Source organism: Mustela putorius, unplaced genomic scaffold, assembly GCF_011764305.1.
Source record: "Mustela putorius furo isolate JIRA1106 unplaced genomic scaffold, ASM1176430v1.1 tig00003834_pilon_pilon_pilon, whole genome shotgun sequence".
Lineage (NCBI taxonomy): Eukaryota > Metazoa > Chordata > Mammalia > Carnivora > Mustelidae > Mustela > Mustela putorius.
Genome location: NW_025421987.1, coordinates 99,542,783 through 99,567,125, shown reverse-complemented (window position 1 = coordinate 99,567,125; position 24,343 = coordinate 99,542,783). Strand labels below are relative to the sequence as shown.

The 24,343-nt window shown below is 48.9% G+C and overlaps 1 protein-coding gene across 2 annotated transcripts in view; it reads left to right on the top strand.

Moving 5' to 3' along the window:
- PDIA5 (protein disulfide isomerase family A member 5) overlaps positions 1 to 24,343 on the top strand; it is a 91,662-nt gene that overhangs the window by 22,886 nt on the left and 44,433 nt on the right. For both annotated transcript variants that reach the window (XM_004745444.2, XM_045088821.1), the window contains exons 3-7: positions 941 to 1,028; positions 10,625 to 10,708; positions 11,012 to 11,057; positions 15,068 to 15,160; positions 18,489 to 18,549. In XM_004745444.2, the coding sequence (XP_004745501.1) occupies positions 941 to 1,028; positions 10,625 to 10,708; positions 11,012 to 11,057; positions 15,068 to 15,160; positions 18,489 to 18,549 (372 nt within the window). The remainder of the gene's footprint in view (positions 1 to 940; positions 1,029 to 10,624; positions 10,709 to 11,011; positions 11,058 to 15,067; positions 15,161 to 18,488; positions 18,550 to 24,343) is intronic.

Here is a 24,343-nt window from a genome sequence, read left to right as displayed (position 1 = left end):
AATGTATCTTATGGTTTGGGGCGGTAGGGCGGGACAGCGGACCTGTTCTCGCTCCTGATGTCTGCACGGTAGCCCTTCAAGTGAGCTCCCAGGTGTGATGGGGAAAGGCGAGGTGCCGGCCACAGACCCTCACAAGCTGGCCATGTTGGAATCCTGGCTGTGAGGCTCTGTCCCCAAGCACCTGCCCTCCCACCATAGGTTCCAGGGCTTTGCCCAGATGCCTGCGACACTTGGCCCAGAGGCCCAGTGACAAACTTACTTTCTCATGCTCACTCCACCCTGTCCCCAAGGCATAGTGCCTGTTTTTGCAGGTGACCCTCCAGGTACTGCCAGGGATGGCCCTATTGTCACTGCTGGGGAAATGGACTGTGAATTGTGACCCGGATCTACTTGACATTGGTCCATCAGAGACTAGTGTCACATATAAACCTCCTTTAACCACCAGGCTGTCCTGAGCCCCTGTTGAGGCGAGGATGTGACGCACAAGTAAAGGAAGAGTCTGATCCTTGCTCTTGTGAGCTCCCAGCATGGGCTTCAGGACAGAGGAGTGTGGAATGGGCAGACTTGTTCCCAGTGTTAGTTATAGAGTTGTAATCGTTTGGTTACAGGATTTTCACAGTTTGTCCCAGAAGAGTAATGAGTCAGAGATTCTACTGAGAGTTGAGCATCTGGCTGAGAGATTCTTAGAAGAATGGGGTGTGAGGTGTGGTGGAAAGGAGGGGTGAGCTGGGGGCTCTGTGTCTTGAGGAGGGCTCCGGAGGCTGGCGGAAGCAGGGGTTTCTGAGAAGAATTCTCACCGAACTATTAATCCCAGGGTCAGTGTTGTAACCGGTGCTCTAGACCTCCTCCCTGGGACAGGTCTCCATCCTTCCTTGCTCCTGAGGGAAGATGGCTGGTGTGCTCGGGCACAAATGTTTAATTTTTTTTTGTTTTTTTACAGAGGCTGCAGCTGAAAGTCATCTCAGGTTATTATCCACTGCGGCCCAGGCAGTGAAAGGACAAGGCACCATCTGCTGGGTAGACTGTGGGTATGTCCGGGGACATGGGGCACGGGGGCTGAAGGGCAGGGCCTCCTTGGGGATTTTACCCCACCTTTGGGTGGGGTAGGGAATGGTTCCTGATGAAGGCTCTGGGAGAGAGGATGTGATGGAGAGACTGGGGTAGGAAAGCCTTTCTCACCTTACCGCAGGGTCACCTGTTTTCTGGAGAAGGGGCAGTTCTGGCTTCCCACCTTTTCTTTCCAGCCCCACCACTCTTCTTCCCTTTTTGCATAGTGCCACGTATGATGTGATTTTTTTCTTCCCAGTGGGTGGGAGAGGGGGACTTGATTTCCTGAGAGCAACGTTATTTTCAGGGTCACCCGGCAGGCTTGCCTAGAAGGGGTCTGTGGCAAGAACCAGGGGCTTTACCCCCAGCCCAGGTCATTCATAGAGCTCTCCGATGCCCACAGCATGAAAGTGGTGGAATCAGCTGGTCTGAGGGACGGCTGCCTTGCCTTCTGAGGTAGCTCCATTAGATCAGGCCCGGATAGGTGGCTTTGTCCTTCCAGTGCTCTCTTCTGACCCATGTCTCCCTGCCCACCCCTATCTGTCCCCGTGCCAGCACTGCCCGTTCCTCCTCCTCCTTTTCCTCCTTCCTGACCTCCCTCTACCCAGAGACTTTCTTGTCAGTGTTAAGGTGGCAGGATCAGACACCAGCCCACAGGTAGGAGTCTGGGGTTTCTTGATGGAATTTTCTTGATGGAATTCCTCGGATTCTTCCGAGTGTGGGAGTTTGAGTCTAGGGTGTGCTCAGCTTCCCTTTCCTTTCAATCATCAGGAATAATTTCCACATCTGTCTGTGCTTTGTGTGTGTGTGTGTGTGTGTGTGTGTGTGCACATACACACACCCCCTCGTTATATAATTAGCTCCCAATTTGGTATAGATTGGCCTAAGTACAGAAAAGGCACATAGAGAGTGAATGAACGTAGGGAAAACTAACCGGGAGCAGGTTTGTCCTTTGTATGTTTGGAGCACCTACTGTATGCAAGGCTCTGTGTTGCCCTTGGTAGATGCCAGCGGACATCTGCTTCTGACTGAGGATGGGAGGTGTTTCCAGAGCCCCTGTGTCTAGCCACATGTCACCTGGACTTCGGGTCCCTCAGGGGTATGGGCTTGGGAAGAGGAGGGAAAGGAGGATATTGCACTGTTGTTAGTATGAGGAAGAGGCGGGGCTCTGCTGGGAAAAGAGGCAGTTCTTTTCCTGGATGGCCTGCAAAGGCCATCCTAACCTTTCCTAACCTTTCTTGTAGCTGTTCTTGCCCGGGCCACAGCCCAGCTACGAACCATGGGTTAACTGGGCTTTGCAGACTTCGCTCCAGTCCAGTCTTCTCCCACTCCATTTGGAACTCGAAACGGCTGTTTTGGGCATGAACTTCTGGGACACACTGATTTCTAAGCTGATGGCCTCAAGTTTGTCTTCCGCATGATTGGTGAAAATTGAAGGGGGATTTTATTCTGACAAAGCACTGGATGAGACCCGGAGGAGAAGTCTTAGCTGAGTGCTGTTTGCCGTAGGGGTATCTGTGTGCGTGCACGCTCCTGTCTCCAGCCTCACCCCTCCTGATTTACTCAAACGTTGTTTTAGTGGAAGAGACTGCTCACCAGACATTTGGGGAGATCTTGGCCACTGGTTAATTCTAATTCATAGTTGGTGCAAGAGTGTTCTTGTGTCCTAGGTGTGTCTGAGTCTCCTGCATTCTCCCAGGAGTGCACTGTGTGACTGGCAAAGCGACAGAGCCTCTTTGAGGGGACAGGGCACTGTGGAGTCTCTGTATCTGGAGATGACACTGGCCTGCCAACCAGGAGAGCCTATCCCAGAGAGTTCATAGTCTTGCAGGTGGCAGAAATGGGAAGGAGAGCTTTGATGTAGTTGCTGCCTTCTCCTGGAACATTCCTAAGCACTTCCTTTATGCCTTAAGGTACACAGATAGATAATAGTGTCCTCAGCGTGTGAGGCGGAAGCAGACACTGAACCCAGTGATTATAATTCTTGTGAGAAGTGCAGTCAGCAGAGGCTCTGGGTGTGAGGGGTATCCCTTTATTCTGCCTGGAAAGGTTGAGAAAAGCTTCACGGTGAAAGCAGAGTTACAGTTTGGGGCAAAGACCTTTGAGTACCCGGTCTTTAAAAGTGCCCCGGCTTTCCCTGCAGGCAGCTCCCTGTGGTATGGGCCCCGAGAATGGCCTGGGGCCCTCTGCAGCTGGGCGAGGAGGCAGCAGTCTGCCTGCTCGCTGCAGGGGCAGGACTAAAGGGGACCAGGTTAGAACATCAGAATCCAGTGCTTGCTTGGAGACACGACATCTGGAGTCAATAAGAGTACCAGTGGGAGAAATAACCCTGTGACTTCTTATGTGCTAAGATGAAAATCTAGGGGGACACCTTAGAGCTTAAAGGGGTGACCTTAAGACAGTAGGACACACTGTGTCACATAGTTGCCACTCAGTTCATCCCTCCAAGAGGAAGTATGAACTGAAATGTTAGATGGCTCTTAAAATAGCTGAGATAAGTAGATGGGTTATGGAGCTCTAATAGGTTGTGTTGGAAGCAGGAGGAGGAGGATCTGGGTCCAAATCTGAAGTCAGAGGCAGGGTGCAGTGAGATCTTCTTAGAGCAGCCCAAGAGACAGAACCCAGGGCTCTAGTCCATGCAGGCCATTGGGGGTGGCAGTTCTCAGGGACAGCCATGACACAGGGAGTTCCCCAGGGGCGTGAGCTGGTTCTGCCCTCCTGCTCGGCTGCTCCAGGTCATAGACTTCTCAACATGCCCTATAAACCATTATGGGAACCCGCCACGTTGACCCGAGGGCCCGGTGATGACAGCTCTCATTGTGTCCTAAATGTGTTCAGTGTATGTTTTTGAGTCTGTATGAGAGGATCAGAGATGGGCAGAAGCGCTCGCGGGAGGACTTCCTCTTATTATCTGCAGTGGAGTGTGCAGGGGGAATGGAGCCAACGTCTGCTCACTTTTCATCCTAGCAGCTACTAAATGGCAGGTGGTCAGCCCGAGCATGCCTCCCCTCGCATGGGCCCTCCTGAGGTTCCCCTTCTCTCCTCCTTTCCAACTGTGCCTTATGGCTTGCCAGCAGAGGGGGAGGCTAGACTGAGGATGCCAGGGCTTGGAAGGGGGTGACAGGAAAGTCTTGAGTGAAGAGCCCACTCTGCTTTTCTCCCTCTGAGGGCAGGTGATGGGGATAGAAGGCCTCCTAGGGCAAGAGAAGGCAGTGCTATGGCGTGAAGTGTCTTTGAATGTGTGCGGAATAATGGCAGAGGCCTGGGTAGAAGGGTCAGCTCTGCTACTTATGAGCCCTATGACCTTGGACAAATCTGTTTCCTCATCTGTAAGTGCAACAATAGTATATATGCTGCTGCCTTTCCAGGTCCGTGGTGAGGAGCCCGTAAATGCAGATTCTTTCTAGAATGTAATTTAAGTGTGAGATCCCATTTTTCCTGTTACTTTTCATCTGGGCAGGATTGTTTTGAGCTTTCCCGGAAGAAGCCGAGGGGAGAAACCATGCGTGCCTTCTTCAACGGCTTTCTTGGAGGAGGGTCCCTTGGGTGTTGAGAGGATGCCCCTGAAGAAAGTTCTGAGCATGAGAGTCAGCCCCAGTGCACAGGCTGTTTTGCTCTGACCTTTAAAAAGTTTGGGGTACAGTGGGACGTATAGGACTGTAGGTTATGGGACCTGGCCTTGAGTCTAGATGGACAGCTAATAGCTGTGGGACCTTTGGCAAGTCGCTGCCCCTCTCTGGGCTTCAGGATAATCTTGTGTGGACTGTGGAGTTCGGCTTTCCGGTTTGCTCTCATCCCTGAATAGCATGGCTCAGAAAATCCTGGAAACTGCCAGGTTTGTTGTGTGTGTATGCACGTGAATATGTGGCAGTCTTGGGGAGGGGGGGTGTCTTCCTCTGTGTCTCCCCCCATTCTGGGTGTCTTCTCCTATGTTTCTCCTGTCCTTCCCTTGGAGCTGCTGGCCTCTCTCTTGCTTTGTTCCCTTTTCCTTGCTAGTTTCTACCGCCTCTTCCCCATCTCTGGGTCCCTGCCTCCCCTAGGTTTTTGGTCTTTCTTCTCCTCTGTTTTCTCTCTGGGTGTTTCTTTCTCCCTTTTTCTTGATTTTCAGGCTCTTCCCTCCCTACCCTTGCACGTGTGGCTGCAGTCACACGTGCCCCTCTTTCGGTTTTCTTCCAGGTTCCAGACCCTGTAAGCTTGTCGCTGTGAGGTGTCTGTGGGGTGTCTGGCTTCTGTCCAGGGATTTGTCAGCTCTCCCTTCCCCTCAGTCCACCTCCTGGCTCAGAGCTCAGCAGCCACGCTCGGGTTGGCTGGCGACGGTTGTCCGGCTGTGAAGTGGGTTGTGTGTGAGGGCGTTGGTATTCCCCTCGTGCCCCGCAGCCTGGCATCGCGCTCGGCCTTGGCGCGGAGAGCTGCTGTCGGGGGCAGCTGAGCTGGAGCCAGGAGGAGGGAGCTGAGCCTGGTATGCTAATTCCTCAGGCTGATTCTCACTGGGCCGAGACTGCGCATCTATCTGGAGCTCACTTCTCGGCTCTTCCTGAGGGTGTAAGGCCATTACCTAGCTGCAGTTTCCGTCTTCCCTGCTCTCTTTCTCCCATCTGCTCTCCTTCCCCCTGAGTGGTGCTGGCTTCCCAGATCCAAGCCGTGGGGTCTTCCAGGGCAGGGATCACATATTTTGAAGTCTTCTGTTTTCTTCTAAAAATTCTTTGCATTTAGCTTTTGCTTCTTCATATGTAAGCATGTTTAACACTACTTAACAGGGGATAAAGGGGACTCCCAGGAGAAGTGCTGTGTTTATGTTGTGGCTTCAGATGCCTTCCGGCACATCGCCCCATGCTAGTGGAGAGGGGGGCCATGCTCCCTGCTGAGGAGCACAGCCTGAGAATCTCTGGGCTGGTGGGGGGTGGTGAGGGGGAGGAGAGGACTGTGGAGATCTTCTTACACCCTGTGCCGTCTGGAGGTAGGTGCCATACAGAACGGCCAACCTGGGATGATCCCTGTTTTTGCAAGTCCCTCATCAGAAGGTGCTATGTGACCACCAAGGCTGGTCCAGGTTTAAGATCCAGCCCTTCCAGGCTGTTCTGTCTCCTTCCGCAAGCCCTCCAGCAGCGTTCTTTCAGGTTGTCCTGGGTACGTGGCACCTAGCGGTCACTCTGACAGCGTTTTCTTGCTCACTCACTCCTAGTCCTCTCCCATTTTCTTCATGTCTTGGGCGTGAGACCCTTCTTACATTTCCTGTAGGAAGTCCCAGGTCCATCTGCTCAGAATCCCCCATGTTGGACCCGGCAGAAAGAGGTTTATTCTGCTTTGAGGGGGCTATAGAACCTGGAAAGTCTGGGTTAGCCAGCGGGCACGCCATGGCTGGGACAGCGTGTTCCACATCCTGCCCATGTGGCTCTAAGAATGCCGACTTGTTGAGCCAGGACACGGTTGAGGGGCTGGAGGGAGAAGCCTGAGGTTCAGCTTTCTCTGAGTCTCTACCTTCTGTCCTGGGGTCTGGCTCCTGATGCACCTGTCAGGATACAGGGAGCCCACTTTATGTGTTAGTAGTATTGGATCCTACAGAGGAATTAAGAGCTCTATTTGCCTTGTGTGGGCAGCTCCAACATTTTGCAGCTCGGGACACCACAGGCCCCACCAGAGGTCACAGGCTGGCTGATGGCTGGGCGGGATCTAGAAGCTGTCAGTCCCTCCCACCGGTAGCTAGACCTTCCTCCAGGGAGGGCGTGGTTCCATAGGCTGTGATTTGGGAAGGGCATGCCTCCCTTCTCTGAGCTTCCAGCACCTTGTTTCTTCTCTTCCTTTCTGCTGCCTCCCCCAACCTTACATTCCTGGGTCTGATTCCCTGGAGCAAGAGTGGCCAGCCTCTTGGACAACCGTGCCCCACAGGAAGATCTAGTAAACACGGCAGCATGCCCCACGGGGGCCACACCGGGCTCCTAGCCCGCCAGCCCACAACACCTACAAATACATGTGTGTGTGTCTTTGTCCCTCTGGCCTGGCAGCCTCTGGAATCTTTCCCTCACATTCTGTGGAGAGGAGGGCCAAGGGGGGTGGGGTGGGACAGGACACAGCGGGTCTGGGTGAGTAAACAGCAGAGGGAGGCAGGGCTCCAGCCTCCCTGGCAGACAGACCTGCTGACAGTCTGTTCTTGCAGGACTGTGGGGAATGGCAGGTGAGGGCCTTTGCACAGCAGTCCGCTCTCTGATCCGTGCTGGGCTTCCCTCCCTCCTTATCCCAACAAAGTCTCTCATTTCCCTGATTGCTGCCTTTGTCTCCCTGCGTTTTTTCCCCCAGAGCCTCACTCACTGGCTGGGGGAGGGAAGCAGAAAGGGAGCTAGCCAATAAATCAATTAGTTGTGCTTCATCTATCAGCTCAGATCCTTTTAAGGTCCTGAGCTTGGGTAATTTCTCTGCCTTTCTTGAACTCTTGAAGACGTTTATTGTGTGTACTGAATGATTAGCATGTGCATGTGTGCGCACACGCATACACACGGACTCTGAGAAACAGGAGGACGGGGCGCCAGTCGGAGGAAGTACTATGAGGAATTGTCACCTGGCAGGATTCCTGGCGCTAAGGAGACGAGCCCAGAGAGCCAGAAGTGTAGAGCCTTACCCCAGGAGTGACAAGACACCCTCGTTCACTCCCTTGCTCACTCAGGCTTCGGAGAGTGCCCGCTATGGGCCAGCTGCAGAGTTGTCTCTGAGCCAAGCAAAGCCCTCGCCTTCCCGGAGCAGACAGGGGTGACAGTGGACACGGTCAGATGTGGAGCCACACTGCTGTAGACAGAAGACCATAGGGAAGGGCATGCGGGCCTGAGGAAGGTGCTCGGCTGAGGCTCTGGGGTCTGGGCCAGAGGTGCTCGGACAGGCCAGGAGGCCACCTCCCCACAGTCCACTCTGAGCACGTATGCATTCACAGTTGTGTATGTGCGTTTGTGAGTGTAGGGAGCAGGGAAGAGGAGGAGATCCTTGGGGAGTATCACAACCCAGAGGGAAGCGCATTGCACGGAGTCTGCAACAAGGAATCCTGTGGCAGAGGCAGCTGTGACTTGCTTTACCGGGGCGGGGGCTGCAGCTTGGGGGTCCATGCTGAGGAACCGGCGGGGGACCCTCTGTACCCTCCTGGCTCCACTCAGCCCAGCAGGTTGCATTGGAGCATCAGCCCCTGAGCCTGTCCTGAGCTCACCAAGGACCTAGAGCTGTGGCAGCCAGACTTTTCTTTGGAGCAGGTTCTGGCAGATCAAGGCAGGGATTGGGGTTCGAATGACTCTGAGCCCTGTTCCACCTAAACTCTGCTTTGTGAAAGTCACATCGAAGAGGGTGCCAGCTGGGCTCCTGGAGGAGAGCCAGCGTGGGGTGGCACATCACCCCTCCATTGGCTGCCTTGTGCAGTCTGAGCGACCCCCTCAGGTGTGGCAGTGGAAGCAAGCTGGTTGGTTGCCCCTGCTGGGTGCCGGGATGGGGCTGAGGGAGGCCTGAGCGCTCAAGATCCCTTCCTGACCTGGCCGCTGTTTCTTGTTGTGGTTGGGTAAACGGCAGGTGGTCACCCAGGAGAACAATTGAGTGCAGCAGAACAAAGCTGGACCAGGCAAGGGCCACGTGAATGGTTGTAAACACCCAGAGTGGAGTCCTCTCTTGTGGGGAGTGAGCTCAGGCAGGGAAAGGGCACCTTACATGCAGTCGTCTGGAAACAGACCTCCCCACCCCTTCAGCCTGACTTCACTACAGAGCCTCTGCAGCCAGCACATGCCCAGGCTGTAATGGCTCCTGTCAGTGGAGGTGTGTATGGCATCCCCACAGGGCTTCTGGGTATGGCTTTCTAGCTCCTGGATTCCGGGGGCTGCCCTTCCCCATGCCTTCTGCTGCATCCTGGCCTATCTGCATCTCCTCCCTGCCCCTGCTGATTCCTTCTCTGGGGATTCCCTGTCTCTGAGTGTCCTTGCCTCCTTGGGGGAGCAACCACTGTCATGTGAATTAGCCTTTCATTCTGGAGTTCATCATGCATTTCGTTTGAGTCCCCGCTGTTTGCCAGGCCTGGGGCTGGAAGCCACAGTGGCTGCAGGGGTGCCTGCCCCAGGTAAGACTAGATAGGGAGGGAAAAGCCTGGGCCTGAGTTAGGCTCGGGCCGGGAGAGTGGTCCCCTCTCTCATCCCCACACATCTCTCCAGTCAGACAGGCTTCTTGAATTGCATAGTGCTTATTCACACTGAAAATGAGATGCCACAATGTCACTTGTCCATTGATGGGAGTTGCTTTTAGAGCTGAGCTGAATGGTTTAATCTGCCTGTTCTGAGGCCAGCACACAGTTCTGTGGAGCCAGTGGCTGTAGAAGATGGTGGGATGTATGCACAGGTGGGAGATGAAGGGACTTCTCTCAAGTGGCTGTCACTCCCGGCAGAACAGAGTGGTTCATGCAGTGTAGCCAAGGGGAACCAGTGGAGACCTGTGGCTGACATACCCTTGCCGAGCCGATGCTGATCTGGGGAGATGGCCCTGCGGGGGTGGGGCAGCTGGCTGCCTCTGGCTGGGCAGACTTGGCTGAGTATGGTGAGGTTATGGGGAAAGCCCTGAGTCAGATGAGGCGGCTGAGCAGCTGGTGGAGGCCACAGGGGACACCAGACCTTGGAGAGATTGGGGAGAGGAGGAAGAGCCCAAACAGGACAGGGGCCTACATCAGAATCACCTTGCAGGCTCTTTAAAACACACTCGCTCAAGTCCCCACAGAGTTTTGATTCAGTAGGTTTGGGATGGGGCTAAGAATTTGCATTTCTAACAGATTCCTGGGCGGTGCTGATGCTGCTGGTCCAGGGACCCCATTTTGAAATCCATTGATCTTCCAGGAAGAAAGCCAGGTCAGGTGAGATCAGGCATGAGCACTCTGTAAGCCATCAATGGCAGGGGACTGATGGCATGGGACGGATGCCATCGATGTTTCGTAGGAGAATTGCTAGAGTGTAGATACTGCAGATGCTGCACTTGGCAGAAGCTCGCTCCTCTCTCCCGGTGGCTTTGGTCAAACCTGGTCCAATTTCATATCTTCGTCAGCATTGTAGAACGTCTTCCTCTTACCCTGGTCAGATGGTGTCTAGCAGGTGGCATATGGCACACATTGGTGCTTTAAAAACAAAAACTGGCATGGCCCTGAGGCAGAGAGTCTGAAGTAATGATCTGGGGAGGGCTGGGCTAATCCGTCTTTTTTTTAAACTTCCCCAGATGATTCTGATGAGCAACCGAGATGGGGACCACATATGTATACCATAGTTTGTTTTCTTCTTAGAATGGGCTGCCCACCCTCTGTGCTGCTGGGCCCTGGCTTTGTCGAGAGCTGTCCACGCTATCCCCTCACATGTAGGGAGACACTCTCCACATCTGCTTGTCTCTTTCCTGATTGAGCCTCTCTCCCGTTGGCTACCCTCCTTTTCCAGTCCTTGGAATATGCATCTGCCATCAGGGCCTTACCTGCTGTTGAGAATTCTAAGGTACCAGGCTTTTCTTAGACCAACAGCAAATTTTACTCTGACAACACCTTTGTGAGGACCTTCAGTAACAAATGGCTTCCGACATTTGTGTCTTTCAGTGATGCCGAGAGTAGAAAATTGTGCAAGAAGATGAAAGTTGACCTGAGCCCAAAGGACAAAAAGGTTGAATTATTCCATTACCAGTAAGTACCTGTGGGCATTTCCAATTTCCAAGTAAGTGCTGAAAGCTTTCATTGGTATTCTCAGGGAATGGTGGTTTTTAGTTAGGTTAATTTTATTTCAGAATGATATTTTTTCCCTGTGTTTACAGTTCATTCTTTCTTCTTTCTTTCTTTCTTTCTTTCTTTCTTTCTTTCTTTCTTTTCTTTCTTTAAATCTTGAACCGTGTTCAATAGCTGAATGTTACTGAGATGCTGCAGGAAACCAAAGGTATGTATCTTCACAACCATTCTTAAAGTTAACACCTTTTTCTCCTCATTTGACAGGGATGGTGCATTTCATACTGAATATAACCGAGCTGTGACATTTAAGGTAAATTTACTTCCCTCATTCTCAGCAGAGATAGCGTCTGAACAGATGCCAAAGGCCTGGCAGGTTCCCTCTGAGAGAAGGAAGGGCAGATTGCACAGATAGCTCTTCCAAATGACCTGAGGGATTCTTATCTCTGGAGCACATGTCAGCAGAATATCTGGAGAAGTTTGTAACTGTTAACACAAGGGGGACTGGCCTCGTAGATAAGTGTGCAAATCTATCAGCAGTCATCGCAGGAGGCAAGCCACCATCTGCCTCTCTCCTCCAGAGGCCTGGGTCTCCCTTTGCTGTGGTGTGAACCTCGCCTCGTCTCCACGGCAATGTCCGTGCTGGCTCTCCAGAGGCTTGGGGGTGGGGGGGACTCCCTGTGCCCAGGTGAGCACAGGGGGTGGGACATAGGCAGGTAGGCCCCATCAGCGGTTGCAGCTCGGTTCAGATGACATCCCCATGTCACCGAGTTGCTTCCTGCTACAGAGCCAGTTGGGAAGTCAGTGGAGAAAACCATCAATGAAAATAAGTGTGGAGGGGCTGTGACCCGCAGGTGCTGTCACCCCAAGACCCCAAGACCTTCTGTTGCCCTTGGATTCTCCTCCTCCAGCATACCCATCCTCTCCATCAAGCCTGTCCCCTTCTGTGTCTGGTCCAGGTGGAATCCCCCTGCCCCAGAAATACCTGAGGCCATGTATTTCCTCTCTTCCCAACACAGGCAGAACTTACTTTTTCAGACTCTCCTGCTTATCTCACTGGCTTGAACCCCATGCTCCTCTCTCTCTGTCTCTCTCCATCTCCTTCCATTCTTTCTTGTCCATCCGTCTGTCTGTGCAGCCGCCAGGACCCCTCTCCTCTGCCATTCATCCTCAGCTCCCCGGTCACTTCCTGTTTGCCTACCAACTTTCCTTCTTTTTTAAGTCTACAGATTTTACCTTCTACAGACTCGCCCTGATTACTTATCTTAACACCCACTTAGACACTTAGAGAAAGTTCTCCCAACTAGGGTTGCTTAAGACTCTTATTCTGTGTTGTTAAGACGTCAGCTAAAGCCCTGGGAGAGAACATGTGCTCCCCGGGAACAAGGTGGGGAAGTGCCATGCAGGGATGGAAGGGGTGCTGGGGGCTCTTCGTTTTCATATCTGAGGCTGTGTCCAATTTATGTTTCGTGGCTCCCTCCGAGCTGGCTGTCCTGGGGTCGTGGAGCAGGAGATAGCAGCTGCTCAGAGCTGTGGGGGTGGGGAAGGAGCAGGGAGCCTGAGCACTTGGAGCTGGCCTAGGTAGGGGAGGCTGAGGCCTGGTCTTTGTCCACCCCTTTACCAAGACAAGGTGTGCGGCATCTGCTCACTCTCCATCCTTTCTGTGACTTCCACTTGGAGAAGAGGTCTAAGTGTTGGACAGGATCAGGGTCTTCAGTAGAGAGAAAGCATCCTTAGTCCCAGGGTCTCTAAAGACCCCAGGGCTATCAGGGCCTAGGGTAGAGCCCCTGGAGCTCTCCAGAGCTAAGAGGAAGTGGCATAGTGTTTCCCATGACTGCCTGAGGGCTTCTGCTCTTCATCCAGCAGGAGTGGTCAAGACCAAAGCCCTCCTTGGTCACAGGTTGGTGTTCCTCTCAGGGAGTTTCCTGGGCCTCAATGTGCAGAGAGCTAGAGGAGTCCAAGCCCGGCTGGGGGCCTGTGCAGGCCCCTGCTCTGGCTGCTGTCACTGTCCTGCTGGATGGTTCGGCAGGGACCTGGCCGCCGGCACTGTGCAGTGGCCCCTGCAGAAGCCAGAGGCCAGACAAGGGAGGGGAAAGAGGGGACCTTCCTGTGTAAGTGGCCTTCTGCTGGTCAGCATTCTGTCCAGCAGAATCCTTACTGTGTGTAAGCAGTGAGGCCCGGAGGTGCCTGGAAGCCAAAACTCAGATGAGCCTCTGATGACCTCCCAAGGCTGTGTGGCTGTGTGTTTTCTCAGACACCAAGATGTTCTGAGAACCAGGTGTGAGTCCTGGGGCCATTTCCCCAGGATTCAGGGCACAGAGAACAAGAGGACTGGGAGAGGGAGGCATTCCAGGTGCAGACCTCCACTTCCGATGTTGTCAGCAGATGGACTTAGAGAGAACCTTTGAATGGGGTTAGTCATCTTCAGTTAAACAAGAGTAATCTCCACCTGAAAAGCAAGTATGAGGATTTCAGTTACTACATCAGCAGAGGTGACCCCTTCCCTTTGGTGTCCCCATGTCTTCTCTCCCTGACGCTGAGGCGGGGCTGGGGCTGGCATAGGGGGGATGGGAGCCAGGGCTCACTCTCCAACTCAGCTCATCTCGCCGTGTGGACAGGAGCCCCCTGGGAGCAGGAGTTCCTAACCTATTTTGGGTTCCTCATCCCACTGAGAATCTACTGGAAGGCATAGATCTTCTCCCTAGAAACAGTATGTTCGCATAAAGTAAATGTAAAATGTGGGCGTGCGAGCAAATGGAAATGCTAAGTAAAGTAGTGTATAAAGGAGGGCTCTCTTGGGAGTCTGAGGTCTCACTGGCTCCCGAAGGCTGCCACATGCCCTGCGTTGGGAACCCCTGCCCTAGGTGTTTCTGAAACAGGTGGGTGCCTAGAAGCATCTCTCTCACATGGCCTGGGCGGCAGGTGCCTCTGCAGCTGTGGGTGAGCATGGGTTTCAGGAGGCCCCGCCATTTCCATTTTGGCTTGTCTTGTCGCGGCGAAGCTTTTGCAAGGACAGACCTGCCTTTGCCATGGTGCAAACGGCCCCTCTTTTCTTGCCAGGAGTTGTTTCACAGCTCCATTTGGACAAATAAGGAGCATTACCTGAATGAAATTCTGCGAAATCTTAGCTGTCTCCCAGTGTTCCTTGGTAGCTCTTTCCAAATAGGAGTTTCCAGAACTAGTCGGCCTCCCTGAGGTCCTGTGTCTGTGACCAGTGCCTGGGCCAAATGAACCGCCTTGCTAAGAGGGTGTTTCCTTTTCTCGCCCAAGCCCACCTCCTTCCCACCACACTTGTGGACACGCCCAACTTGTCACCTGCTTTTTGGAACTTGATCAAAGTGGAAAAAAGTCTCAAAATCTTGCATCAAACTGGGGACACTGCAGGCTCTGTGTTGACACGGAGACCAGCAGCTCCCCTCTGGGGATGGAGAGATGGAGGTTGGCTGGTTTCTGGTACTCATTCCTGGCTCTCACAGACTTTGAGCACCGGTTCCCAGAGTGGCTGTCTGAGGGAAGGAAATGCCACTCCTGTCCCGGACCAGTGAAGTATGGCAAGGCTGGAGGGCAGTGGAGGGACGTGGCCCCTATTTCCTGTCCCATGTGTGTCTTCCGCAGAGTGGGGTAAGATTTGAGGCAGTTGTCCACATGACAAAGGCTAAATAAGCCCTTCAACCTGCAGGTCTTTGTCAGATCTTCATCCTGGGCATCTAGAAGGGGGCAGTAGTCTTCAGGGAGAGAAGTGCACCAACCAGGCAGGCCTGGGGTTGAGCACCCTGCCTAAGCCCCACAGAGGATGCAGGATTTAACCTGCTCCCTAGCCAGTTTAGATTACACAGTGTTGGGCAGGTGACAAGTAGGTGTGCTTACCTCCTGATACAACTGACAGTTTTGGTGCCTGAATGTGGAGCACTTGGACAGGACTGGAGGCCTTTAGTCAAATTGATCAGAGAGCTTCCTGGAGATGAAACCTAGCCGAAGCATGAGTGTGTCTCTGATTTTAGTAAACCAGTGAATTGTCTCAAATCTCATTTCTGTGTATGAAGAAGCACAGAGGTGTGGATCAGCTGACTAGAGTCAGGTGTCACATGGCTGAAAAATTTTGGTGGAGGTGGTGGGGGTGCGTTTTTTAGGGCTCTCAGCAGGGATGTCCGTGGGCAATGGAATTGCACCCCTGCCCCCCATGTGTTTGGCCACATGCCACACGTAGACTCTTTCCACAGGTGCATGGGTCTCCGGGTAGGGAGATGGGGCAGGTTCCTGATTTCCCCACCTCCCTCTTTACCTGGCTAAAATGAGTTTTCCCTTTTCTGTTCCTTTCCTCAGTCTATAGTGGCCTTTCTGAAGGATCCAAAAGGGCCCCCACTGTGGGAGGAAGATCCTGGAGCCAAAGATGTTGTCCACATTGACAGTGAAAAGGTAATTTATTCCCCATCAATTCTTGAAGCCTCCCCCAACCAGGCGCTCCCTAGGAGCGATGCCCAAGGAAATGAGAAAGGGGAGTCTTCGAGGACGAGTTGTGCTTTCCTCCGAGATAGCTGGACTGCCAGGCCCCTAATATTTGTTCTCCTTCCCAGCTCCTTGATGGAACCCACAGGAGATCACAGGCTTGCTGCCTGAGAGCTTCTTCCCTTCTTCACCGCCTTATTTAATGTATTTTAATGGGTTTAGATTTCCTCATAGGAATATCCATTTAAACGTCCTTTCCTAATGTAACTCAGTTGTTGCTGGGTTTGGCTTTGTGCGTGTGTGTTTTTAAAAGCGTGGTTTTTTTTGTTTTGTTTTTCCTTTTCTTTAAGAATAACCTCAGAGGTTTGGGTTGGATTTCCAGAGACTTGGGTCAGGTCTCTACAATTTTAAGTAATATAAATTTGAACAAATTATCCTTTTAAGCTTTCAATTCTGGGTTTGGCTAGAATGGGGGGTTGGGGTGGAATGGTGGTTGAATGATAATCTTCAGACAACTGTGACCCTCCTTCTTTCTAAACCTGTCCCACCTGTCCTGAATGTGCATCTTTACCCATGGGTACCTTCATATAGGATGGGCAAGAGCTTCTTTGTTGTATTAACAGGGACTCTAACAGTGAGGCAGGCAGTGCTGTGTTGTAGATGGAAGGAGAATGTCCTTTTTTTTTTTTTTAAATATGAAATACTGTTGACACACAGTGGTGTATTAGTTTCAGATATATTGACAATGATTTGACAGTTCTGTATATTACATAGTGCTCACCATGAAAAGTGTGGTTGCCATCTGTCACAATACAAAGTTATTCGTGTTATTGTCTCTATTCCCTATGCTGTACTTTTCTTCCCTGTCACTTATTTTTCTATAACTGGAAGTTATACCTCTTAACCCCCTTCACCTGGTTCACCCATCCCCCCACTCCCTTCCCCTCTGGCGACCACCAATTTGTTGTCTGAATTTATCAGTCTGTTTCTGGTTGGTTGGTTGGTTTTGCTTGTTTGTTTGTTTGTTTTTAAGATATATAAGTGACAAATATATGGTATTTGTCTTTCTCTGACTGGCTTATTACACTTAGCATTATACTCTCTAGATCCATCCATGTTGTTGCAAATGGTAAGATCTCTTTATGACTTTATGGCGGAGTAATATTCCATTGTGTACACACACCACATCTTCTTTATCCATTCATCTGTCGACAGACACTTGGGTTGCTTTCATATCTTGGCTACTGTATATAATGAAGTAAACATAGGGGTGCATGTATCTTACCAAATTAGTGTTTTCATATTCTTTGGGTAAATACCCAGTAGTGGAATTACTAGATCATATGGAATTTCTATTTTAATTTTTGGATGAACCTCCCTACTCTTTCCATAGTGGCTGCACCGGTCTGTATTCTCCTAATATTCATATTTCTCCTAAAATGTTTATGTCCTGAAAGTCCAAAGATCGTTCTTCTGTAACTAGAAATATTAAGCAGAAAATTTTTTTTCATACCTATAGGCAATACTCTTGTTACACTTTGTGCTGTTTGCTCTCTTTTAGAAGTCTAAGGTACAGCTGCCTTTCTCCTGATTGAGTCCCCACATAAAATAACAAAAAGTTCCAAATTCAGGTTTGAATTGCCGATCCGTATGTGTGAGCTTATTATTCCACATTGAAGGCAGTTAAGGATCTTTGAATGTAATGTAATATTTGTTTCTGCCCAGGGTATGAAACCACATTGTTACAGGCCCAGAAAAACCTTTTTGTCTCAGATCTTTATGAGGTTTTATCTCCAGGGATTTCAGAAGATCATTTTCAAAGCGTTTGCATTTTCTACCCATTGTCAGGGTCAAAGATCTTAGTAATTCTTCCTTACAGTGAGTAGAATTACATATTTCTAGTTACTTAAACAAGAGTGAACATTTTCAGAATTTATTATAAAATGTTTTGAATTCCTACAAAATCTTTGTAATGTTTTTTATCTAACTGAAAAATTATGAGTAATACATATGCATTGTTGAAAATTTGGAAAATACAGCGGAAGCTTAAAAGAAAAAAAGTTACCCTTTCCCTTCCCATTGAGAGATACCCGCTGCTGGTATTTTCTCTGGCCTTCCAGGCTTTCAACATAACGCATGCATAAACATTTTTACTCACAAAAGTGTCGTTGCATTTTATATGCTGCTTCGTAACTTGCTCCCCGCCCCAACTTAATGTAACATGCATATCTTATTGTGACGTTAAATATTCCTCTTCATCGTTTTTAATGATGCACTAGTATTCCATTGTGCGGGATGAACCCTCATCTATTTACCTAATGCCTTGTTGTTGCCAGAAAGCGGCATTTTGTAATCTCCTTTTATTTTCTTTATTATTCAAAAGAGAAAAACCTCTAATTTTCTTCTATGGAGACTGGTTAGAGAAGCAAATCATTTTAATCAAAATATGCTCTGTCATTGCGCTTCTCTGCAGTCCCTCAAAGATTTGCTTTTTCTGGAACATCGTTGACTCTCATTGGAAGAAAGGTCTCCAGCCCTGCTTTACACCAAGTCTCTGCATTAGCACTGTTGTGACCGTTTGTCTTTGTACATTTATTGTATTTATTTAAGAAATAGTTATATATTGCCTAATAACATGCCAGGTGCTATTCTTAGGGTTTTACAAATACAGATGATCTGTTTAGCTTGTAACCTCCTGGGGCTTTGGGGCTCGCTTTCTCTGTATGCTTCTGTGCCCAAAGTGGACTCCTGGGCGCTAGGACAGCAGCAGGGCTGGGGAAAGAGATTAGCGGGTGTGGGTTAACCCTGTGTTATCCTAATAAGCAGCTAGATCCCCATCTGGCCAAGCTGGGCTATGAGTAAGCAACCACAACCACCCCCAAGACCAAACCACTCCATAAATCCCATGAAGGGGCAGCCTCATTCAGCCACGTGGGACAAGATTAGCTCCTTGCAGTCTTTGAATGGTTCAGGCAGAGCTAAAAGTGAAGCTGTTGGCCTGATGCTGACTACTTCCTCCCACTAAGTGGCCTTGGGAAAGCTGTGTGCCCCCATGGGGCCTCTGTTTCCCCATCTGTCACATGTGGTGACATGGTACAGATTGTCGCAGTCCTCCAGCTCCTGACCGGCTGTAGCTCTGACTACATGTCCCTCAGCTCAGGTCAGCCCGTGGGGCTTCTGAAGTGCCCATCCACCCTCTCCAGCCGAGGTGCTCCCCCACCCAGCGGATGCTGATTCCCCATTGTGTTCTTTCGTGTCTGACGTGCCTGACCTGCCGTGTTCTCTGTTTGTGCCTCAGGACTTCAGACGGCTCCTGAAAAAGGAAGACAAGCCACTCCTCATGATGTTTTATGCTCCCTGTGAGTGATCTTTCTCCTCCCCTTCAGACTTGTGGAGGGACAGCTTGGGGGTGGGAGGCAGGGGACTGGGAACTCGCCTCAGCTTCCTGAAAGTGCAAAGTGTGTCCCTCACCCTGCTCTGTCTCTGCTTCTTTGCCTTTTCACCTGGCCCCTCCCTTCCTGCTGTCCGCATCAGTTTGTCTCTCACTAGAATCCATTCTTCTGCCCTCCTTGCCCTGAGCTCCATCCAGCAACAGCACAGGTCTCCTCTCCAGATCCTCCCGCTGGCTCCCCTTCCCGCCCCCCTGCACCCAGGGGGCCCGAAGCCTTTTCCCCCCCAGCTGTCTGCCTGGCGGAGCCATGTGCTCCTGGAGCCCTGCCTCCTGTGTCCTCTCCAAGGTGCTGCTGCTGCTGCTCACCCTGCTGAGGCTGGCTGGCCTCCTGGGGCAGCTGTTCGGGGCAGCTGTTCGCCCAGCAGAGCTGCTGGGACTGCCTATGAGGCGTGGGGGGATGGGGACCACGGAAGAAAGGGCCCCAAATTCCGGTTCAGTCTCTAGATGAGACAGGAGGCCACAGGAATAGCAGGAAGACTGTTGAGATGACAACCAGAAGACCTAGGTTCTAATCCCAGCTATGCCACCAGCGAGCCGGGTGACCTTGGTCAAATCCTTCACTTCTCTGCCCCCCAGTTGCTATTTCTATAAGAAAGAGGGTTGGGAGCGCCTGGGTGGCTCAGTGGGTTAAGCCTCTGCCTTCGGCTCAGGTCATGATCTCAGGGTCCTGGGATCGAGTCCCGCATCGGGCTCTCTGCTTGGCAGGGAGCCTGCTTTCTCCCCTCTCTCTCTCTCTCTCTCTGCCTGCCTCTCTGCCTACTTGTGATCTCTCTCTGTCAAATAAGTAAATAAAATCTTAAAAAAAAAGAAAGAAAGAAGGTTGGATCAGAGCAATGGCTTTCAGAATTTGTGACTGTATTTCATAGTATTCATGTAAAAATATTTTTCGGGACACCTGTTCGGCTCAGTCAGTGAAGTGTCTGCCTTCAGTTCTGGTCATGATCCCGGGTCCTGGGATCGAGTCCCACATCGGGCTCCCTGCTCAGGAGGGAGCCTTGCTACCACCTCTGACTGCTGCTCCCCCTGCTTATGCTCTCTTTCTGACAAATAAATGAATAAAATTTTTTAAAAGCCATAAAAAAAGAAATATTTTTCATTGTAGCCTAGCACTATAAGTATACACAAATTATATATCTATACACATATATAATATTTATGCACAAATGATACATATATATAAATTACAGAATTTGTGTACACTTATAGTACATAAGCTGAAACAAGTTTTACAAAACCATACTTAAACTCTCACTACTTGCCATCCACTCTGCCAGATGCAGTACACACTATTTTCTTTTTCTGTTTTGTTTCATTTAGAAGTTATTGGTTTTTCCTACTATTTCATAACCCTCTAATAAAGTGTCCACAAACTGTGGCCCATGGACTGTCCACCTTTTTGGTAAGTTAACTTTTGTTGGAACATAGACACGTTCATTTGTTTATGCCTTGTCTATGGCTGCTTTCAGGCCAAGCAGAATTGAGTCCTTGACAGTATGTTCTGCAAAGCCTCAAATACTGCGCCTGGGCCACCCCTGTGATCTGATAGGTCCCAACCCACTAACTGAAAATCCTCAGATTATAGCCTATGGGAGTCCCCTAGTGACTCTGTGTTCAACATATGCCCTTCAGGAAACCAACAGCCCGAAGGCTGGGGCCATGTGTGGTGGGAGGGCAGTGTGCCATAGCCTGTCTGTGGCTTGGATGAGGCTCAGAGGCTATGGCATTAGAGTTCTGTTTAGTTTTTTGGTTGGTTGGTTTGTTTTTTCCACTTTGGAACTACTATGTCTATTTCAATAGTATGCATAAGACACAGTGTAGGTGCTCAAATCAATTATATATCACCCTGCCTAGACTGGATTTCTGCCTAGAAGACATATGGCATACAGCACATTTTCATTTTCTTTCTCCCCCCTCTTTTTTTTTTTAATTATGTAAGTTTCAGGCATACCAGTTATAATTTGACTTCTGCATATACAGCAAAGTGATCACCCCCAAAAGGCTAGCTACCATCCATCACCCCACAGTGGACCCCCTTCACCCACACCCAAGCCCCTTTCCCCTCTGGTAACCACTGAACTGTTCTCTGTACCTAGGAGTTTGCTTTTTTTTGCCTTTTTTTTTTTAAGATTTTTATTTATTTGCAGAGAGAGAACACAAGTAGGCAGAGTGGCAGGCAGAGGGATGGGGAGAAGCAGGCTCTCTGCTGAGCAGGGAGCCCGATGCAGGGCTGGATCCCAGGACCCTGAGATCATGACATGAGCCGAAGGCAGCCGCTTTAACCGACTGAGCCATCCAGGTGCCCCTACTTTTATTTTCTTTTTAGATTCCACATGGAAGTAAAGTTAAGTTTTTTCTTCTTTTCCCTCTGATTTATTTCATTTAGCATAATGCCCTCAAAGTCTATCCATGTTGTTGCAGGGGGCAAGAGTTCATTCTTCTTCATAGCTGAGTAGTATTCTGTTGTACATATATCCCAGATTTCTTTATCCATTCATCCATTGATGGTTATATAAGTTGTTTCCATATCTTGGCTATTGTAAATAATGCTGAACTGAATGTGGAGGTCCATATAGCTTTTCAAATTAATGTTTCTGTATTCTTCAGGTAAATACCCAGTAGTGAAACAGCTGGGTCATATGGTAGTTCTAGTCTTAATTTTTGGAGGGATCTCCATACTGTTTTTCATAGTGGCTGCACCAATTTACGTTCCCACCAACACTGTACAAGTCTTCTTTTTTCTCCACATCTTTGCCAACACTTGTTATTTCTTATCTTTTTTTTTTTTTTTTTTTAAGATTTTACTTATTTATTGGATGGACAGATCTCAAGTAGGCTGAGAGGCAGGCAGAAAGAGAGAGGGAGAAGCAGGCTCCCTGCTGAGCAGAGAGCCTGATGTGGGGCTCGATCCCAGGACCCTGGGATCATGACCTGAGCTGAAGGCAGAGGCTTTAACCCACTGAGCCACCCAGGCGCCCCTGCCTTTTCATTTTGATGATGGTTTCCTTCAGTGTACAGAAGCTTTTTAGTTTGAAGTAGTCCCATTTGTATATTTTTGCTTTTATTTTCCTAACCTTTGGAGTCTGTGCCACAAACACGTAGCTAAGATTCATGTCAGGGAGTTTACTGCCTACATTTTCTTCTGAGAATTTTATAGTTTCAGGTCTTGTGTTCAAGTATCTAATCCACCTGGAGTTAATTTTGTGTATGGGGTAAGATAGTGGTCTAATAGTTTCATTCTTTTGCATGTGGCTGTCCAGTTTTCTCAACACCATTTATTAAAGGGCCTGTTGTTTCTCTTTTATATGATCTTGACTCCTTCATTATCAATTAATTACCTATGTATGTGTGGGTTTACCTCTGAACTCTCAATTCTTTTCCTTTGATCTGTGTATCTGTTTTTATCCCAGTACCATATTGTTTTGATTATTATGGCTTTGCAGTATAGTTTGAAATCAGGGAGCATGATCCTGCCAGCTTTGTTGTTCTTTCGTATGTTTTGACTATTTGGGATCTTTTGCAGCTCATAAATATTTGAGAATTATTTGTTCTAGTTCTGTGAAATATGCCATTGGAATTCTGATAGGGTTGGTATTGAAATCTATAGTTTGCTTTGGGTAGTATAGACATGTTAACAATATTAATTCTTCTAATCTATGAGTGTGGAATATCTTTTCATTTATTTGTGCCATCTTCACTTTCTTTTGTCAATGTCTTATAGTCTTCAGTATATGTACAGGTCTTTTACCTCCTTGGTTAAGTTTATTCTTAGATATATTATTCTTTTTGATGCAATTTTAAATGTGATTGTTTTCTTTATTTCTCTTTCTGATAGTCTGTTATTAGTGTATGGAAATGCCACAGATTTCTGTAGATTGATTTTGTATCCTGTGACTTTACTGAATTTACTTATTACTTCTAACAGTTTTGGGTGGAGTTTTTAGGGTATTCTATATATAGTATCATATCATCTGCAAATAGTGACAGTTTTACTTCTTCCTTTCTGATTTGGATGCCTTTCATTTCTTTTTCTTGCCGAATTACTGTGGCTAAGATTTCCAATAATGTGTTGAATAAAAGTGGCAAGAGTGGGCATACTTGTCTTGTTCTTGATCTTTGAGGAATAGCTTTTAGCTTTTTCCTGTTGAGTATGATGTTAGCTATGGGTTTGTTGTATATAGCCTTTATTATGTTGAGATATGTTTTCTTTATACCCACTTTGTTGAAGGTTTTTATCATAAACAGAAGTTGAATTTTACTGAGTGCTTTTTCTTTATCTGTTGGGATGATCTTATGATTTTTATCCTTCATTTTGTTGACATGGTGTATCATGTTGATTGATTTGCAGGTATTGAACTATCCTTGCATCCCTGGAGTAAATCTCACTTGATTGTGTTGTGTGATCTTTTTAATGTTGAATTTGGTTTGCTAATATTTTGTTGAGGATTTTTACATCTGTGTTCATCAAGGATATCAGCCTATAATTTTCCCTTTTTTCTGGTGTCCTTCTCTGGTTTTGGTATCAGAATAATTTTGGCTTCATAAAATGTGTTTGGTATTCCCCTCCTCTTTAATTTTTTTGGAAGAGTTTGAGAAGAATAGGTATTAAATCTTTAAATGTTTGGAAGATTCATTAGTGAAGCCATCTGGTCCTGGACTTTTGTTTGTTGACAGGTTTTTGATTACTGATTCAGTCTCATTGCTAGTAATTGGTCTATTCAGGTTGGTTTTCTGTTTCTTACTGATTTAGTCTTACAAGATTTTATGTTTCTTTTTTAAAAATATTTTATTTATTTATTTGACAGAGAGAGAGATCACAAGAAGGCAGAGTAGCTGGCAGAGAGAGAGAGGGGGGAAGCAGGCTCCCTGCTGACCAGAGAGCCTGATGCGGGGCTTGATCCCAGGACCCTGGGATCATGACCTGAGCTGAAGGCACAGGCTTAACCCACTGAGCCACCCAGGTGCCCTGAAGATTGTATGTTTCTAAGAATTTATGTATTTCTTCTAGATTGTCCAGTTTGTTGGTGACCAATCATCCATACTAGTCTCTTATGATCCTTTGTATTTCTGTGATGTGAGTCGTAACTTCTCATTTCAGGTCTGTTTACTCTTGAAAGCCTGTCTTAAATCCCCCTTCTTGAGAAGTTCTTTGAGCAGAGACTCCTCCCATTTCCACCTGAGTGATCATGCCTCTCTGGATGGCTGTCCTTCTAGGAGGATCTGGTGGTTCTCCCTGACTTGGACCTATGGTTTATTCACCATGACAATAGCCTTTCTGCTACCTCTGTTGATTGCCAGGTATCCCTCTAACCCATCCTCTTCTCAGAAACCTTGCTTGCCTATAGAAGGGAGATCCTGGTGTCTTGTTAGAGCTGTCTCTGCTCAGAATGATCTGCACTTTAACCCTGGGTCATTCTCTTCATTAATGTTCACTGGTTGGCTTACCCCCGTTTTGTTTCTCCTTGGAGGGACATTATTAATGGTCCAGCTGCCAGTTGCCCCAGGAATTGTCCTGCCTACCCAGCCCTTGGGGACAGGGCCTCTTATGGTTCATCTCAGAACACTTCAGAGCTCAAGGCATTGGTTAAATGAGACTAAAGCTGAGTGCATATCGGTACATAGTACGTGTCACAAGGCAGGAACATGGTACAGTTGTGTGGGTTTCAGGATAATGATAGTAGTAGACCACTTAAAAGAGTAGCTCC